This window comes from Geotrypetes seraphini, chromosome 13 (assembly GCF_902459505.1).
Source record: "Geotrypetes seraphini chromosome 13, aGeoSer1.1, whole genome shotgun sequence".
Taxonomy (NCBI): domain Eukaryota; kingdom Metazoa; phylum Chordata; class Amphibia; order Gymnophiona; family Dermophiidae; genus Geotrypetes; species Geotrypetes seraphini.
The window spans coordinates 10352148-10369873 of record NC_047096.1 but is presented as its reverse complement, the minus strand read 5'-3'; the positions used below and the strand labels follow the sequence as shown (position 1 = coordinate 10369873).

The window sequence follows — 17726 nt, the reverse complement described above, 5'->3', positions numbered from 1 at the left end:
GATATCTCAAGAGGTACACAGGGGGTGGGGTAAACAGTGTGGTGGGGGAAGAGTGGGGGCGCATGGCACAGTGCTGCCAGGCACCATCGTCCTGGGTGCCAAACTCCCTCGCTACGCCACTATGTGAAGTATATTTTACATGCTCAATAAAGTTTTACTTGAGAGCTAAAGCACTTCCATCCTTTATGCTGTCGACTTACTTTCCCATCTGTCCATAGAGAATTCATGCTACTGGCAAGTTTAGCACACAATCCTGTATTTTTTAAATTTGCCTGCATTACTGTTCTTTAACCTCTTAGGGCCTAACAATCAAGTCCTTAAAAACAACAACAGAGAAAATATATATTGAAACTGATAAAAAAATGTACCTTGTGCTTCACTTCTTTTTTCTCTTTTGCCACTCTAGCAAGCATTTCCTACAATATACATTGTTCAAAGTCAATATTCAGTTGTGTGGCCAATGCATAATTTGAAATGTCTAACTTAGACAGCTTTAATATTATATATGTAGATTAAGCAGCACCAGCTATATAGACAGCACCCATAAATATACAAATAAAACATAGAACATTCAAATTAGATGTTTCCAATTATACCTGCTGTTTCTGCATCCCACCTAGAATTAAGTTTACAGTTAGCTCCACCTAAGTGCACGTCGGTTAAGTGCATGCTCTGGTTATCAGTAGCCTACCTCCACAGTCCCATTTTTTTAGGTTCAAACAATTTTTATTGATGCAAGCAACAGCGGAAGCAAAACAAGGGCACACAAAGGGTGCACAGCACAAACAATGATACATCATATATAACACTATATCAAGCAGGAACAGGAAAAGAGTAACAGCAACAACCCACCCCCCCTCCAATCTACTCATGGCAAGCGAGGCCAGAGTTGACAGAATAGCACTCCGAAGCCCTGGACTTTGATGAGCCCTGAAGAAGCCACACCACCTCCCTCCCCCCACTTATCCCCAAAGAACATACCTGTGACTAAGTGCCAGAACCTTTCAAAACACCCCCCTCCCCAAGTCCCCCCATCCCTCCCCCTGGTGGTAGGTCCTTTTTATAAAAGTCAATGGACGTAAACTCCGGATAATCGCAAATCAGATAAGCATACAATCTGCTTTTCAGCACTGATGTTATAGGTCTCACGTCTATTAGCTCACGTTATGCTCACTCCGGTTAAAAGCAAACACATTCTCATGTTGATCCACGTGTTTCGGATCAGCAGTCTAGGCCTGGCCAGATGTTCAAATTTTCAAAACTACATCATGATCTAAACTTGTCCAACACACTGATCAAAAGTCATTGTCCTTGGCTGAACGTGTTCACCACGCTGGAAATAAGTCATTGTCTTTGGCTGAATTTGTCGATGTCTTAAAGAGATTTGACCAAAAGGAAAGTCAGGTCGCCACTGCAAAACTGTACAGCGTCCATCCTAGCCAGATTTCTCAGATTCTCAATAAAAAGCAAGCCATATTGACAGACTGGCAAAACAACATCAATCCGACCAGGAAACGGAAAAGAATTGGGAAGGCTGGAGACTTTGAACAGGCATTGCTGCGATGGTTTGCTGAAGCTAGAAGTCGTCAACTGTCTATCAGTGGGCCTTTCCTGATGGAGAAAGCAGCTATCTGAAGAACTTGGCGTAGAAGACTTCAAAGCAACAAATGGATGGCTGGAGAGATGGAAGGTTCATAATGGCATAAAGTTCAAGAAGCAGCATGGTGAAAAACAAGACGCTGATGAGTTTGGTGCAGAAAGATGGGTCATGGAAGTGTTGCCATAAGTCATTGGTGGATATGAAATGTTTTCAACGCTGATAAGACGGGCCTGTACTGGCGTGCCATCCCTGATGGAACATTGACTTTTAAACGCTGTGAAACTGTTGGCTTCAAGGTGCCAATGGAGAGATTAACACTGCTGCTAAGTTGCAATATGGATGGTAGCGATAAGCTAGAGCCACTGGCGATTGTGAAGAATCGAAATCCTCAGTGCTTCAAAAACATTAAATGCCTGCCTGTTGAATATGAAAGCAACAAGAACACTTGGATGACGGCGACACTGTAGATTGAATGGTTGCAGAAGCTTGACAATCTGATGAGAGATGAAGGAGACACATTGTAATGCTGTGTGATAACTGTGCAGCACATAGCAATGAGGTTCGACTAACCAACATCAAACTCGTGTTTCTGCCACCAAACACAACATCTTTGATCCAACCGATGGACCAGGGGATAATCGCCAACCTCAAACGCCATTACAGGTCGCTTGTCCTAAGATATGTGATGGCAGTGATTGATGCAAGCATGGAATCTAGACCCAGAGCTGCTGAACTCACGAGAAAAATGACGGTGCTTGACGCTCTTTACATGGTAAAGGAGGGCATGGAGTCAAATCTCATCACCCACAATTTCCAATTGCTATCGACAGGCAAGCTTCGTTCTGAGTAAGATGGTGGACATAATGGCTCTGGGGGATCCTTGATAAAGCAAATTGTTGCGAAACATGTCGGATCATGTAACCCAGTAGCATACTAAGCTAAGTATACAATTTATTTGAATATGTTTAAATAGAATAATCTCAAGGAATCTTCTAAAACTTCTAAAAAGATTAAGGTGGATAAAAAAGTTTAAAAAAAAGTTTACCTAAATAACTGCAATAAAAGAATGTGGGCCAATGAGGAATAAAAACACCAGTATCCCTACCACTATTGAACATTACTAAGGGTGGAGGAGGTCACATTTTGCCAGATTTGAAATATATGAGAGCATGTGGAACAACTTGTAATTTTGTGGAGAGGGATGTTGGATATTGTGGAGGTTGGGTGAAGTATTGGAGACTTCCCTCTTATCAGGACATTACTAAAATGTTAGGCTTTAAGTACATAAGAGAATGGGGGAAATACATGGAAAAACAAGAGACTTTATTGTAAAGACAGGCTGCATCTTACTATGACAGGTAAAATAATCTTTGCTGAGAAATTTAGGCAATGTTATCATTCCAGGCAGCTAGGCTGAACACATGGCTTGGAAAGCCCATACTTGAGGCCACTACATACGCAGACTTTAGAAAATCCCTGAAAACTCGACTGTTTAACAAATTCTAAATTCCCATATCCAACTCTTCCTCGCCATGACCCTTCCACCTCGCCTCCTAATTCCAAGGCCCGAAACTAATTATACTTTCCACCTTGAATCTCATGTACTGACAAAACGTATCTTTATTTGACTAAATGTATCTTTATGGTAACCCACCTGTATCCCATACACTGACAAAATGCACCTTGATAGTAAACCACTTGTATTGTAACCCACTTGCATTCCATGTACTGACAAAATATATATTTACTGTAACCCACTTGTATCCCATGTACTGACAAAATGAATGTTTAATGTAAACCACTTGCATCCCATGTACTGACTAAATGTATCTTTATTGTAAACCGTTGCTATCCAATGTACTGTCAAATGTATCTTTATTGTAAACCGCTTCGAACTTCACGGTATAGCGGTATATAAGAAATAAATTATTATTATTATTATTATTAATATGGAACTCATGGCATCACATGATCTCCGTGACCAAGATGATAAAGGGGATGGAACTCCTCTTGTATGAGGAAAGACGGGTTAGGACTCTTCAACCTGGAAAAGAGATGGCTAAGGGGAGATATAATTGAAGTCTACAAAATCCTGAGTGGAGTAGAACGGGTACAAGTGGATCGATTTTTGACTTCAAAAATTACAAAGACTAGGGGATACTCGATGAAGTTACAGGGAAATACTTTTAAAACCAATAGAAGAAAATTTTTTTTTTCACTCAAAGAAAAGTTACGCTCTGGAACGTGTTGCCAGAGGATGCAGTAAGAGCGGATAGCATAACTGGTTTTAAGAAAGGTTTGGACAAGTTTCTGGAGGAAAAGTCTATAGTCTGTTATTGAGAAAGACATGGGGGAAGCCACTGCTTGTCCTGTATCGGTAGCATGGAATATTGCTACTCATTGGGTTTTGGCCAGGTACTAGTGACCTGGATTGGCCACCATGAGAACAGGCTACTGGGCTTGATGGACCATTGGTCTGACTCAGTAAGGCTATTCTTATGTTCTTAACTAAGGACTTTTTCTTGTTTTAATCTTTTCTTTAGCACTTATGAAGTAATTTTTTATGTATATTACTCAAATATTGTTAAGTTTGTGAAATGACAAGACAGTGATAGGCCTATTAAAAGAATTTTGTGTTTTACTGGATGCAACTTTTAGAAAAACTTGTATGTAGTTTCATTCTGTACCTTATCTTTTGACCACTTCAAGAGACTCTTCCCATGCCCATCTTGCTGTTCAGCTGGAGTAAAGTGCAGTGAAGAAAGAATGAAGATCCCATCAGCTGATAAGAAATAGGGGCCATGGCTGTTACAACGTGACTGAAATACAACCACTTTAATAATCCAGAGGTAGAGATTTCTGGATTGGAGAGTGTAATGCTGAACATGAGAGCATAAGAGATTCTAGTGTGGTCACCCAGACTTCAACACCTCGACATGTAAGCACAACCTGAATTATCTAGAATAACCTAGTCTGCACTAGTCATAGCTTTCTTAGGTTATGGAAATTGTCTTGCTTGAAGTGAAGATTTTGTTAACTTGTTTCCTTAGGTGTGGTAAGCTCATGACAGGATGAAACCAAAAAGCACAGTTATACCGTAACAGGTGTTATCCTGGGACAGCAGACAGATATTCTTATATGTGGGTGATGTCATCCACGGAGCCCCGGTACGGACAGTGGAAAGTGTAGTATCATTTTAAGCTTTAACAAGTTTTTCGACTGCCTACACTGCCTTTCCACCTGACGCCAGCTCGCGAGGTTGTCAGTCCTATGCCCAAGTGCAGAAGACAACTAGGGGAGGTGAGCGAGTTGTGAGAATATCTGCTTGCTGTCCCAGGATAACACCTGTTACAGTAAGTAACTGTGCTTTATCCTTAGCAAGCATGCAGCATATTCTCACATGTGGGATTCCCTAGCTTTAGTAAAGGGATAGAGGGAAAGTTGGAAATATAGAAGTTATAATTTAGAACTCTTGTTGGCAGAGAATCTTTTTTTTTTTTTTGTAATCTTTATTCATTTTTACATCTTACAACAAGTGTATCAATAAATTAACAATTAAAATTAAATACATCACTTGACTTTGTCATATTTAACAATAATACATAAAATTTAACCCCTTCCCTCCCAACCCTACCATAACATATGTAATTAACTATATCCTATGAAATATTCTTTTTACTGATGTAAACATTTAATAAAATTCAGAATTCCCCCTCCCATCCCTTCATTTGTATTATACTTATAATGGAAAAATGGTATCTATTCATTACAATAATTTATCAATGGCCCCATATCTCTTTAAATTTTTTATAATTCCCTTTTTGTATGGCTATTGTTCTCTCCATCTTATAGATGTGACACAATGAATTCCACCAAAAACTGTAATTAAGCCTGCTCCAATTTTTCCAATTATGCGTGATATGTTGTATGGCGACTCCTGTCATAATCAATAAAAGCTTATTATTGTTTGATGAAATTTGGCTCTTTGTTCTCATTGACATACCAAATAGAATCGTGTCATATGACAAAGCCACAGGGTTCTCTAATAAACAATTTATTTGGCTCCAAATTGATTTCCAAAAGGTCAAAATAAAAGGACAATAGTATAACAAATGATCTAATGTCCCAATCTCAAGATTACAATACCAGCATCTATTAGACTTAGAGCTATTTAACTTCTGTAATTTAACTGGGGTCCAAAATGCTCTATGTAAAAGGAAAAACCAAGTTTGTCTCATAGATGAGGACATTGTACATCTCATTCTCCAAGACCAAATTCGTTGCCATTGAGACACAGTAATTTGATGCTTGATCTCAATGCTCCAAATGTCCCTAAGTCCAGTTTTAGGTTTTTTATTTACAAATCCGTTTATCAACTTATACCACTGTGCGGCCTGGTGTCCCAAGAAGTCCACCTGAAAGCATAAAAATTCTAAACTATATTGCGTATTAAGATTCTTCTATTCAGGGAACCCTGCCTGAATGGCCTGCTTCAGTTGCAACCATCTAAAGCTTTGTGAATTATTAAGACCATATTTATGTTGCAACTGTGAAAAGTCAAGCAGTTTACCATTTGAAATAACATCACCTAAAATCCGTATACCTGCTATCATCCAATGCTTCCAGATGACCTTAAATCCGCCAATTTGAATCTTGGAGTTTAACCATATAGTTTGATTTGTCGATTTATAGATTGGAATAGATGTTAAATTACTAACATATCGCAGAGTTTTCCATGTATCCATAATTATTCTATTTTCTTTATACAATCTAGGCATTTTAATGCTAAGAACATGACATAAACATAGAGGGAACATGAGTCGCCATTCCAACCACAACCAATCTGGGGTATTATCAATGAGCTCTGGGAGGACCCAATACATACCCTGGCACAAAATACAGTGGTATCTCGGTTTACGAGTGCACCGGTTTGCGAGTGTTTTGCAAGACGAGCAAAACATTTGCAAAATCGGTGCCTCGGAAACCGAGCATGGCTCGATTTACGAGCACCCCCCCCCCCGCAATCCAGCACCCCCCCCCCGACACAATTGGGCACCCCCCCGCCGCTTCTTACCCTCATCTGGGCACTCTTGAAAATCAGCCTTCTCCTCTGCTGGGCCTTGAGCATGCTCAGATGCTCAAGGCCCAGCAGAGGAGGAAGCCGATTTTCAAGAGTGCCCAGATGAGGGTAAGAAGCGGCAGGGGGGTGCCCAATTGTGTCGGGGGGGATGTCGGATCGTGTCGGGGGGGTGCCCAATCGTGTCGGGTGGGCGTTGGATCGTGGCGGGGGGGTGCCCAATCGTGTCGGGGGGGGGTCGGATCGTGGCGGGGGGATGCCGGCTTGAGGCAGGGGGGGTGCTGGAACGCAGGGGGGGGTGCCTGATTGCAGGGGGGTGCCTTCGAGGGGAGCAATGCCAGTTCTCGGGGGGGGGGGGGGAACGCATCAAAGCGAGTTTCCATTATTTCCTATGGGGAAACTCACTTTGATAAACGAGCATTTTGGATTACGAGCATGCTCCTGGAACGGATTATGCTCATAATCCAAGGTACCACTGTATAGGCTTTCTATATAGTATAGAAATTGGGAAATTTTACCCCACCCTCTGCAATTGGTTTTTGTAAAGATACTAAAGCAATTCTAGGAGTTTTGCCCAGCCAAATAAATTTTGTAAGAATACTGTTTAACTTTTTATAAATGAACCCCTTAAAAAAAACAGGTAACATTCCCATCTGATAACAAACCACAGGCAATATCATCACTTTAATAGTTTGAACTCTCCCCCACCAAGACAGATGTAGTGGATTCCATTGCTCACACATTTCTGTTACCTTTTGCAATAAAGATTTTTCATTCTCTTTCATTGTGTCTTCAATGTGTTTTTTATCCAAATTCCTAAGTATTTTAATCCACTTCCTTCCATACAAAAGAAAATGAATCAAACAAGACTTTTGTACAATACACGTTTAGTGGAAGAACTTCAGATTTACTCCAATTTATCTTATACCCTGAAAATTTTCAAAATTTCTCAATCAATTCAAGTAAGCATGGAATGGTTGTTTCTGGATTTCTCAATGAAGCAAAATATAATTTGCATATTCAGAGACTTTGTATTCCAGATCTGAATAAGGAATACCCTGCATCTCTTTTACTTGCTGAATAGCTAATAACAAGGGTTCCAAAACTATATCAAAAAGCAAAGGAGATAGAGGACAACCTTGTCTAACCCCCCTCCGCAAATTAAAGCATTCTAAAATATTATTATTAATATACAATTTTGCATAGGGGAGCTATACAATGTTTGAATCATTTGTATAAATCTTGAACCTATTCCAAACCATTCCATACTTGATACATGAAGGTCCATTCCACCCGATAAAAGGCTTTTTCTGCATCCATGGACACAGAAAAAGCAGGATCTTTCATGGCTTTTGTTAAATTCAACATATGAAAGCCAATTTTGTGTTATTAGATGAATGTCTCTTAGCAACGAACCCAGTTTGATGCATATCAATAATAAAAGGGAGAGCCTTAGCTAAGCGTAAAGCCAATGTCTTAGCCAAAAATTTTCCATCTACATTGATTAGCGATATAGGCCTGTAATTTGAAACCAACATGGGATCTTTATTTGGCTTTGGCAAAACTATAGTCAATGATTCTGCCATAGTATCTGTAATGTAACCCTTAGTTAGTCGAGTCTGATATAATTTTAATAAATGAGGTAATAAGGTAACTTGAAATGTTTAATAAAATTATACCGTATACCCATCACCACCTGAAGCGGATCCAACTCTAAGAGACCTTAACACTGTTTCCACTTCTTTTAATGATACAGGCTCTTCTAAACTTTTTTTTATATGCTCAGGAATTTTCGGGCCCTTCTATTAACTTAAAAATTCTAAACCATCTTTTTCCCTATCTTCATAAGGCTCAGAAGAGTATAGGTCTTTATAAAAATTTAAAAATTGACTTAAAATACTATCAATTTGAATATGTGTCTCTCCTTTCTCATCCTTTATTGCAATCATTTTTGTTTCCAACTGTTTAATTTCTTTTTACAAATTGAAAAATTGATTTTTAAGTTGTTTTCTAATATATGCTGAATATGAAATAATATTACCTCTCATAGTGGCCTTAAATGCATCCCATAATGTTTCTATGGTAATTTCTTCTGAAGTGTTAATTTGAAAAAATTCAATCATTTTTAATTTAAATTCCTCAAGGAAATTTGAATCCGCAATCAATGTATTATCGAATCTCCATACAGACCTATTATTCTCCTATTCAGCAAACTTAAATTCAATCCACACACCACCATGATCAGACAAAATTATTTGATCTATGGAGGCTTTTGTCACTTGTTTACTATTTGATTTGAGACAAAAATATAATCTATTCTTGAGAAGGATTTATGAACCTGTGAGCAAAAAGAAAATTCCCGATCATCAAAATGAAGAATCCACCATATATCTTTCAAATCACAAGATTGTACCAAATTATCTAATCCTAATTACTTCATAATTTTACTTGGTTTTTTATCCATTACTGGATCCATAACAGCATTAAAATCTCCAGCCACTACTAAATTAGAAGCAGTCAGTGGTAGAATTAATTGTTGCAATTTCTTAAAAAATTCAATTTGATTCGTATTTGGGGCATATACATTAACCAAATCCAGGGTATTATTTCCCATGCTCATTTTCACATGTACCCACCTACCCAAAATATCAGAATCAATCAATTGAAAATTAGCTGTGCATTTTTTATTTACTAATATAGCAACCCCTGCTTTTTTGCTAACTGCAGGGGCAAAAAAACTCTACTTTATCCAACCCCTTCCAGCTTTTTTGACTCCACCATTGATAGGTAGGTGCGTCTCCTGTATATAATATATATCAGCATTTTGTTGTTTCAAGAAGGCAAGCATTTTTTTTACCTTTTTTATTTGATGGTTAAGGCCATTAACATTTAAAGAGAAAATTTTAATCTCTACTGCTAGTTCTAAGTTTCAGAAACGTAATCAAACATAAATATTTAGCTTTATTTAAATTAATATGAATAGACACCATTACCCAGTTCTTAAAATTTTGAAAGTTAAACTTTTCCTCCCCAAACCCTCCCTTCCCTATCTGTTCTCCCACCCTCCCAACCCAAATCATTATTAAAAGTGAAAACTTGGTTACACACATATTAGACCAGGCAACAAAAGACCCCCTACAGACTATCAGAAAATCTTCACCAAAAAATAACTCACTTAAACATAAATAATACTTTATCAATTAACCTATTATTATTCATACTAGTGTTTAAGCCCGTTAGATTAACGGGCACCCTCTGCTCTCTGTCACCTTGGCTACTGTCTGTCTGTGTCTTTGCCTGCTGTCTGTCTGTATTTATTTATTTTGATCTCTCTCCTTGTCCACTGTCCACTGTCTGTGTCTGTAATATTTTGTTATTTGTCTTTTTGCCTTCTATCTTTTTTTTATGTATATCTCTGTAATTTTTTTTTCTGTCTGTCTCCTTGGCTACTGTCTGTCTATTACATTACATTACATTAGTGACTTCTATTCCGCCTATACCTTGCAGTTCAAGGCGGATTACAAAAGAGCTGTCTCATTGGCTGTCTTTTTTTCCTATCTCTCTCCTTTTTTTGTTGTTTTTTTATCTGTGTATCTTTCTCTCCTTGTGCATTTTTTTTTCTTTTCAATCTGTCTCTCTAGCCCCCTGTCCTTTTGTGTGTGTTTGACTACCACCTTCTGTCTATCTGTCTATCTCCTTGTCTGTATTTCTTGATTTCAGTGTCTCTCATTGGCCACTGTATGGTTTTTTTTTTTCTGTGTCTTTCTCTCCTTGTGCAGTGTTTATTTTATTTTTTTTTCAATCTGTCTCTCTTGCCCCGTTCTTCTGTGTGTGTTTGACTGACACCTTCTCATTGTGTGTGTGTGGAGATATCAGGGGTCTTTTGGGGGAATAGGCCCATTCTCTCACTTACCTTTTTTTTTTTTTTTTTTTGATCGCACAGTAACTGCAAACTGGCACAGAATAGTTCTTATGAATTAAACCGGCACAGAGAATGGAGTATTAAATCGGCAAAGTAGTAAATCGGCACAGAGTGACTTGTGGAAGATAAACCGCCACTGGACACTCATTTAAAAGCGAACTTACGCGCACCGAAATTGTTATGGCAACCATAGAATGTGAATGCTATAACCCCGACAGAAAGTGTAGGAGTAAACTTGCTGGCGCTTTGAAACGAAAACAACAGCTTTGGAAAGCATTAAGGGATCAAGGAGCAGTGTGCTTAGACGAAAACCTTGGCAGAATTATTAGTAAGTTCAAGTTGCCGCGGCAGCTCCTCTCATGATCCTTGCCTGCGTCAGAGACGCAGGCGGAGATCGTGAGAGGAGCCGCCGCAGTGTCTTTGAATTTAAAAATACAATCCGAAAAGACATTAAGGGAGCAGGGAGCACAAAGAACTTTAGAAAAGATGTTCCTGAGCAATTTATTTGTAGAAAACATCACCTTTTGGTGTGCGAGTGTTCTTACAGGGAAACAGAATCCTAAGCACGCATGCGCACTGTTGCCTGCCGGGGCCCTACAGCTCACGGAAAACGGAACCATGCGCTTAGGGTTTTATTATATTAGATGATATATTCACTGAATCAGTATGTATCTATATAGACATACAAACTATAATCATATATTATATGGAAGAAAAATAAATTCTATTTTAAATCCCTAGTCCACCCAATATTCCAATTAATGAAATATGTTCTCAATTTTTATATAATTTTAGAAAGTTTTCATGAACCAATTCATATTATATAAAATAAAATATCAATAAAATTTTCATTTACTTAACAATTATTCTATTTTATTAATTATTAAATACCACACCCTTCCTTCTAAATTAATTATTATTAAATAAATTATATAAATAATTCCCATAAAACAAATATTTCATTTGCAAAATCATAAATGATCTCTCCGAATGAAATATACTCATTTTAAAATCATTCAATATATCTCTCATATAATCCATTTAATGAATGTTTGCATAAAATATATATTAAACTATCATTTTAATTAGAGCCTTCAGAATTTCAAATAAATTTTATATATCTTATTACATTCTACTAACACTTCCATCTGATAAAGAAAAATTGTATTCAAATAAACTCAAAATCATATTAAATCCCAACCTAAGGATGTCTCAGGGGAGAGCACAGACATTTAGGAACATTCTGATAACTTCACCAAGTGTATCTGTATCTCCTCTGTGTTGTCTCCGGCAATAGGCATGCTTCTCCATTTCACTTAAGAGTCTTGCAATTCTATTTGTTGTCAAAAATCAATATCCATCTAACTCTTGATCACTGCAATGTATGCTCACTCCCTTTCAGAATCATAATAGCTTGCTTACTTTCTCAATCAGGACATATGAGCAGTCACAAAATTTAATTTCTGTCATATCCTTTTTATTCAGGTACTCCAACACTTTCATTGTCACCTCCAAGGCTGAAAGTTCCATCTTACAAGACCTTTTTGTGCATTATATGTCAGCTCCTTGCAAACAATCTCTTCAGTAGCAATTTTCCACTGTAGACTAACACTATCTTTTGCTGTTCATCCTCCTCATTCTCTGTTGCTCAGTTATCAATATATAATCCTCATCCTGCTTCTGGACGGTATCCATCATCTGCTTGGCCATTTTTAGTTTCTGAGGCATCAGTTTCACCCTTTGGGGAGTGTCATCAATCACAAACAGACCATTACGTAATTTGTGTCACTTGTTCCCACAGCTAATGCTACTTCTCAGCTAACAGCTTTTGTAGCCAAGCGCCAGATCTAGGTAGTTGTTGGGTGTGGCCTTAGTTGTGTCATCGGAGCTCCAATTTCAGTTTCCTGGAGAACTCTTTTGCATAACAATACATGATCACAAGATCTAGGAGATTTCCTAGTGATTCTATTAAAATCCATTCTGCATATTCCAACCCTATAGATGTTATAATCTAATATAATAAAAGCCTAAGCCGCGCATGCGCACACTTAACTGCGTGCTCCCATTTTCCGTGCGCTGTAGGTCCCCGCAGGTAGGAGTGCGCATGCGCAGCTTAGGGTTTTATTGGATTCAGGCGGCGCAGAGGCTGTCGGCAGTGGCGGCTGTCGGCGGCTGCAGGCCGTGGTGGCTGTCGGCGGAGGGCAGAAAGCACATGATAAACTGGGGCGGGGCCTAAGGCCCGCAGTTCGTCAGAGGAGCAAGAAGGACTGAACACCCCTCCTGCTCCCAACTTTTAGAGGGGAGGGGGAGGGGAAGGGAAGCGGGGGTCTGCGTCCAGTGGCAGGAGGGAGTGGGCATCCCTCCTGTGTTGTTTTTTTTTTGGGGGGGGAGGAAATGAGTTGGCTCGATGGCAGGAAGTCGTATTTTAGAGCGCTGCGGGGGGGAGCGCTGATGGTAGGAGGGAGTCGGCATTCCTTCTGCCAATTTTGGGGGTTCAGGGAGGGGGGAAGGGAGGGAGCGCTTTGTCGGGGGAGGCTTTTTTTTGGTCAATAGTCGGTACGATTGGTGGGGCAGGGTGTCAAGGGGTGAGTAACCTTGAAGAGTTTTCAAGAGGTCATGGTGGGGTGGTTGGATTGGGCATGCCTTGGGAAGGACAAAAATCTACACGTATACAGTATTTTCCATTTTACACCAGTTCAAATGCACGCACAGATTTTAATAAATGCTCATTTCAGCCAGAACTTTACATGAGGGATTAAGGGAGTAATTCACTTTGTCTATTTCCATATCCAAAATGAAGAACACTAAAAATTGTGGCCATATTACTTAATGGGTGCCACTTATATGCCTAAGTTTGTGAAATGGGAAAGTTACATATGGAAGTGGTACTACTTACACATGCAAATTGTGACATCACTGCTTCCATGTGGAAATGCTAATACTTCAACGTGGAAACTACTGGGTTCACGTTGCTTATTTTTTTCATGCTTATACTTGTAAATGGTTACTCCTAGTAATCCATTTGCAGGCAAACCAAAGTTCCTCTCTGGTATCATATGTTCTCCAAGGACAGCAGGACACATTTTCATATATGGATGACATCTGACAGAGCCTGATGCAGACACACTTCCCAGCTTCTAGTTCTAGAAGTTTTTGGAAGCCACACCAGGCATGTGCAAATGTTCCTATCTGCTGTGCTGGACCAAGGCAATCTAGTTCAATAGGTAATAAAATGCAATTCCTTGAGAAGAGGGCATGGACATGGAAATGTGTCCTGCTGTCTCTCAGAACACCTGTTATAGGTCAGTAACTTTGCATTCTCCAAGGACAGGTAGAACACTATCTTTCCACATATGGGAATCCCTAGCTACCAGGTTTACTGAAGCAAAAAAAAAAAAAAAAAAAAAAAGAAGAAGAAAATAGAAACTAGGCCTGCAACAAACAAAAGCCAATAGGAACAATGAGAACATATTACAGCAAATGACTTGTGCTGTTTTTAAAAAAATTGTTTAGCGTAGAAAAGAGACCGTGGGCCCCAAATAAATTCTGAAGAATGGACTCACCTAGGGTTACCAGATTTTTGCAAAGGAAAATCCAGACCCATGGCCATACCCACATGCCCCCACAGTTCTGCCCCATTCCGACTGCGTCGTACCCTGTTCCACCTACAGCCTTGTCCCCAGATGGCATCCGCCTATGCACGGTATGCACGGATGCCCCCTCCCGGCCCGATTTTTACAGGATGCTGTCCAGACCCCTGCACATGTCCTCAAAAAGAAGACATGTCTGGGAAAATCCTTAGACCTTAGACTGACCAAACCAGTTGTCACATTGGAAATTTTGGTCAGCGCAGAAGACCACATTGCAGCCCTGCAGATCTCCTCAATAGAGGCTGATCTCAGGTAAACTACTAATACAGTCTTTGCTCTCATGCTGTGAGCTGTAACATGGCCCTCCAGAGTCAGCTAAGTTTGGACATAAGCAAAGTCAATACAATTCACTAGCCAACTAGATAAAATGCATTTCCCAATGGCTTTACCCATCCTGTTTGGGTTCAAAGAACCCCCCAGACAGGATGGGGATAGCAATTGGGAAATGCGCTTTATCTAATTGGCTAATGGATTGCATCTCCTTTACTTATGCCTAGACTGGGTTGGCTCTGAAGGATCATGTCATTTGAGAACCATGGCTGCCTTGGTAGCCCTACTGAGCTCAGCCTCTATTGAGGAGATCTATTGGGTGGAATGTCTATAGGCTTTAATTTACTCCAGATAGAAGGCCAAGGCTCAGTGCACATTCACCTGGACAGACATAGGGCTTGGGTTAAGATGGAATTCTGATATGACCTTAGGAAGAAAATTAGGATGGGTACAGAGAACTACTTTGTTGTGATGAATTTTAGTGTAAGGTAGATCAATATTACAACCTAGAACTTGCTGAATCTTTTAAATCGAAGATTGGCAGGAGGGATGCCCACTCCCACCAGAGACCCAACCCCCCCCCTCTGATCTGCCAGTAACTCTAAATCAGAGATCAGAAGGAAGGTGATGCTCACTCCTTCCCTGCTGGCAGATCTGCCTCTTCAAAATGTTGGGCCTTCCTCTTCCCATGCATCCTGGGATGCACTGGGAGGGGCCTAAGGCCCTGACTGGCTCAGATGCACAAGGTCTCTCCCATGATGGGGGTCCTGGGCTAGTGGGGGAGTCTGCAGGTGGGAGTGGGCATCCCTCCTGCAGACTTGGAAAAAAGGGATGGGCGGGGGCATGGGCGTGGGAGCTTGGTGGGTGGGTGAGAGGGATGGAGGTCTTTTTTATTTTTTACCAGCATTGGGGCTTTTAACAACAGGGTCTGCTTTCATAGCCTTATTTTCCTGTCAGTGCCTAAACCAATCAGCGCTTAGACACTAACAAGAAAATAAGATTATGACAGCTCAAACCCTGCCATTAAAGTTTGTATGGGAAACAATGCGTATCCTTGCTGTGCATTGCACAGAGTGCTCATTAGTGTACTATTGAGCTCCTTGTAATGCATTAGCATAGGATTCTCGGTGGCTGCTACGATGATCAGTAGCAGCCACACAGAATCCTTTTGTGCATTGGTAGGGCAGCTTTCCGTGCCAATAAGAGTGCTTTAAAAAAGATTATGTACTTACCCTGATAAGCTCTTCTCCAATAGATACGCGAGACATTCTAGACATATGAATAATGTCCCCATGGCCGTGTGCCATCTGCAGAAGGAGTCCACTCCGGATTTTTTCTTTGTGCCTTTGCTGAACTTCATTGGGCTACTTAGCTCCATCTACAGTTAGTACTCAAGCACCAAGAGTCACCAAATAAACATGAAGTAGAGACACCCATGGCAATCAAGTCCAGCAACAACCAATCTGCTCAAGAAGTAACATCAGAACATCAACTGCAAACAGTTAAAAGCCTCAAAGAAACTATTCCCCCAGAAAAAAGTGACATATGACTGCAGGCATCCAAGAAACAACCTGGAGAAGCATGAACAGACTGAAACAGTAGGCAGGCGCAGGAAGGACAGGGCGGGATTCTAGAATGTTTCTCCTATCTACTGGAAAAAAAGCTTACTAGCATAAGTATATAATCTCTTTTTACAATATAATAGGTGAGACGGGATGTGCAAATGCAGCCCCCAAAAAGCTAGGGCGGTTTTGCTGCCCTGGCCCGTAAAACTGAGGACCCACATCCATTCTGTAAAATTGGCAAACGTGTAGAGAGGATCATGTTGTCGTCCTCCAGATATCCTCAGGGGAGACAGCTCTAGCTTCGGCCCACAAAGAAGCTATACTCCTGGTAAAATGTGCCTTGATGGAATCAGGAGACTGTTTCCCAGAAAGAATATAGGCTGACGAAATGGCACTAAGGATCCATCTGGAAACCATGGTCTTGGAAGTGAGCACACCCCGCTTAACAGAATGAGTCAGCACAAACAGATGGTCAGAGAGACAAGATTCATTAGTGACCTCCAAAGAAGCACTCTGCACACATCAAATTTCTTTAAAAGGCGATCTTGTGACCTGGAACCAGTAGGATGAAAAGCAGGCAAACACATTTCTTGAATAACATGGAAAGCCGAAACCACCTTCGGCAGGAAAGAGAACCGTACGCAGGGAAATCCCAGTCTCCAAGATTCAGAAGAACAGCTCTCTTCAAGAAAGAGCCTGGAGTTCTAAGACCCATCGTGCTGAAGTCATAGCAACCAGAAACATAGTCTTGAGCAAAAGGGAAGCATCCAGAAGGGGCTCAAAGGGAACCTTGGTGAGGTCCTAAGAAGGGTACAGCTGCTTAACTGTCAGTCTCATGCGAAGAGCCCCTTTCAGAAATCTAGCAACATCAGGATGAGTCGCCAAAGAGGAACGATGATCCTGGGCTCTAAAACAAGAGAGCCCAGCTACCTGACCTAAACAGATGCTACAGTGAGTCTTTTATCAAGTCCATATTGCACAAAGTCAAGAATCACTGAGATCAGAGCCGAATAAGGGTCCACCTGGTCCTGAGCGCACCAATGATGGAAAGCCTTCACAGGATACTGAGGGAGCTCAGAGAGGTTCTGGCAGGTCCTATTAAAGACTTGTTCAACAAATCTCTGGAGATGGGAGTGGTTCCTGGGGATTGGAGAAGAGCGGATGTGGTCCCTATTCACAAAAGTGGTCACAGGGATGAAGCTGGAAAGCTACAGGCCGGTAAGCCTCACTTCAGTTGTTGGAAAAATAATGGAAGTGTTGCTGAAAGAAAGGATAGTGAATTTCCTAGAATACAGGATCCGAGGCAACATGGCTTTACTAAAGGTAAATCTTGTCAAAACGAACCTGACTGAATTTTTTGATCGGGCGACCAGAGAGCTGGATCGAGGACATATGCTAGATGTAATTTACTTAGATTTCAGCAAAGCCTTTGACACAGTTCCTCATAGGCGGCTCTTGAACAAACTTGAAGGGCTGAAGTTAGGACCCAAACTGTAGAACTAGATTAGAAACTGGTTGACGGACAGATGCCAGAGGGTGGTGGTTAATGGAAGTCATTCGGAGGAAGGAAAGGTGAGTAGTGAGTCCCTCAGAGTTCGGTGCTAGGGCCGATCTTGTTCAATATGTTTGTGAGTGACATTGC

At 40.5% G+C, this 17726-nt stretch overlaps 1 protein-coding gene across 9 annotated transcripts in view; it reads right to left on the bottom strand.

Moving 5' to 3' along the window:
- Nucleotides 1–17726, bottom strand: part of SYCP1 (synaptonemal complex protein 1) — a 327903-nt gene that overhangs the window by 41509 nt on the left and 268668 nt on the right. For all 9 annotated transcript variants that reach the window (XM_033919065.1, XM_033919067.1, XM_033919068.1 and 6 more), the window contains one exon: nt 369–416. In XM_033919065.1, coding sequence (XP_033774956.1) covers nt 369–416 — 48 coding nt within the window. The remainder of the gene's footprint in view (nt 1–368; nt 417–17726) is intronic.